The sequence below is a fragment of the Oratosquilla oratoria genome, chromosome 40, assembly GCF_046742065.1.
Source record: "Oratosquilla oratoria isolate Oo_2021 chromosome 40, ASM4674206v1, whole genome shotgun sequence".
Classification (NCBI taxonomy): Eukaryota; Metazoa; Arthropoda; class Malacostraca; order Stomatopoda; family Squillidae; genus Oratosquilla; species Oratosquilla oratoria.
Genome location: NC_134816.1, coordinates 13408183 through 13410682, shown reverse-complemented (window position 1 = coordinate 13410682; position 2500 = coordinate 13408183). Strand labels below are relative to the sequence as shown.

Sequence of the window (2500 nt, the reverse complement as noted above, 5' to 3'; positions counted from 1 at the left end):
TACGAAGAGCTCGAAGCTAACGCCAACAGCTATCTATATTTCCAAAAAAGAGCCATAATATGTCCTAGAAACGAAGACGTGGATTACATAAATGAGGTGATCTATGAAAGAATCAAAGGTGATGAACATATATACAGGAGTGAGGATAAACCGATCGGAAACGATGAAATTGAAATTCAAACTTCGGTATATAACAAAATGAATTCTCCTTCTGTTCTGTTACATGAGTTGAAACTAAAGGTAGGATGCGTTATCATGATAATGCGAAACCTATGTCCTATGGTACGAATCTGGCAAAGAACATAATTGTCGGGAAGATTTTAGGTGGGGTGTTTAACGGTGTTCAGGTCATTATTCCAAGGATTTCCCTAGCATCCAACGATACACGTCAACTTCTCCCGAAGACAATTCCCCGTCAAATTAAGTTTTGCTATGACAATTAATAAGTCGCAAGGGCAAACTTTTGACAAATGTGGGTTATTGTTGGATTCGTCCGATTGTTTTGCCCATGGACAGCTCTATGTGGCATGTTCAAGGGTTACAAACTGGGACTCATTAGTTATATTCCGAGGTTACCATAAGGTTAATGGTGAATGTGTGGTGAAAAATCCGGCACACGTGGTATATAAAGAAAATTTTTCGGACATGCCATCCATTAGGGAGGGAGAGTCTTTAGTGAAAGGTAACGACAGCGAACAGGCAATTCAAGAAGAGGAACCTGAATTGGGAACCGTTGAGATTCCCGCTTCAGCTTATAATATTAGTGAAGAAGCCGCAACGGCAATGATCCTGCCTGATTAAGACTATGCCGTTGACGAATCAGAATCAGACACATCTGTCCCCCCTTAAGGTTTGGAAAAGGACTTTCTAAAATAACGTTTTTTTTTTCTAACTGTATGGGCTTCTCTAACCCTTTTAAAAAACTGTTTTTCCTTGAGTTTGCGGTTTTTTATATAATCATTGTATTTCCGATCGATGTAATACTTTTGGTATTCCTCGAGACGGCTTTTACCACCACTCATAGTAAAATTCTTGTATCCTGCAAAATGATGTTTCATAAACTTTTCCGATTCTTCCTCTTTAATTTCTCCGTCGAATTATATTATGAGATCGTACTCTTCATCAGAGTACATATAATTTTTACTATTTCGTAACATATTACGAAGGAGTCTTCAAAATCTCCCGAAGGAGTCTCCAGTCTCCAAAAGGAGTCGTCAAAGTCTCCCGACGTCAAATTCTCCCGTGGTCTCTCTCTCTCTCTCTCTCTCTCTCTCTCTCTCTCTCTCTCTCTCTCTCTCTCTCTCTCTCTCTCTCTCTCTCTCTCTCTCTCTCTCTCTCTCTCTCTATCTCTATAGGGCTTGGCTGCGCAAACAATCCAGCAAAATAATTTAACAAAAACTTTTCCGATTCTTCCTCTTTAATTTCTCCGTCGAATTATACATATCATGAGATCGTACTTTTCATCAGAGTGCATATAATTTTTACTATTTCGTAACATATTACGAAGGAGTCTTCAAAATCTCCCGAAGGAGTCTCCAGTCTCCAAAAGGAGTCGTCAAAGTCTCCCGACGTCAATTCTCCCGTGGTCTCTCTCTCTCTCTCTCTCTCTCTCTCTCTCTCTCTCTCTCTCTCTCTCTCTCTCTCTCTCTCTCGTTAGGGCTTGGCTTTCTCCTTCTTTAATTCTTCTTTTTCTTGGAAAGTCCTTTCCCAAACCTTAAGGAGGACCGACACATCTGATTACGATTCGTTGACGACGTAGTCGTAATCAGGCAGGATCATTGCCGTTACGGCTTCTTCACTAATATTGTAAGCTGAAGCAGGAATCTCAACGGATCCCAATTCAGGTTCCTCTTCTGGAATTACCTGCTCGCTATCTATACCTTCCACTAAAGACACATGATTCTTCCTCTTTAATTTCTCCGTCATAACCACTACTCTTAGTAAAATTCTTGTATCCTGCAAAATCATGTTTCATAAACTTTTCCGATTCTTCCTCTTTAATTTCTTCGTCGAAATCTATTATGAGATCGTACTCATAAATATTGTTGAACCCCAATATTTTCCTATGAAATCTCTTAATTGTGGCTGTTACTGAGGTTTTTTGAGTGAGGCAAGTTGGAGAAACTTATTCTTGTGCTTCCTGCCCTTCGCTCGCGGCCAATCAATCGTCTCCGTTGCCGTGACATCAGTGTTCTCGTCCAATCCGTCGTCTCCACTGCCGTGCCGTCACCACTCTCGACCAATCAGTTGTCTCCATTGCCATGACGTCACCACTCTCTCAGCCAATCGGAATCCTTACCCAGTGGAACATTTTTGCCGGATTTCGGAAGGTGGTCATAAAAACGCCAGGAAATTTTCAAAACTGGAAAACTTTATTTTTTTATGTATATAGATAGATAATGAAAGTTCCATGCTGTTCTCCAGAAACCCTGACATATATGACTTACAGCGATTTCAGGACCACAGAGAACCAATATCATTTCCTCCTCGCAGCCAAATT

General features: G+C 40.6%; 1 protein-coding gene across 1 annotated transcript in view; it reads left to right on the top strand.

The window, feature by feature from the left end:
* The window catches only part of LOC143020433 (uncharacterized), a 1263-nt gene extending 462 nt beyond the window's left edge, over positions 1 to 801 (top strand). Inside the window, exons 1-2 of the mRNA XM_076176851.1 lie at positions 1 to 240; positions 517 to 801. The exon at positions 1 to 240 is cut by the window's left edge and continues 462 nt beyond it. Of these exons, the coding sequence (XP_076032966.1) occupies positions 1 to 240; positions 517 to 801 (525 nt within the window). The remainder of the gene's footprint in view (positions 241 to 516) is intronic.
* The last annotated feature ends 1699 nt before the right edge of the window (positions 802 to 2500 follow it).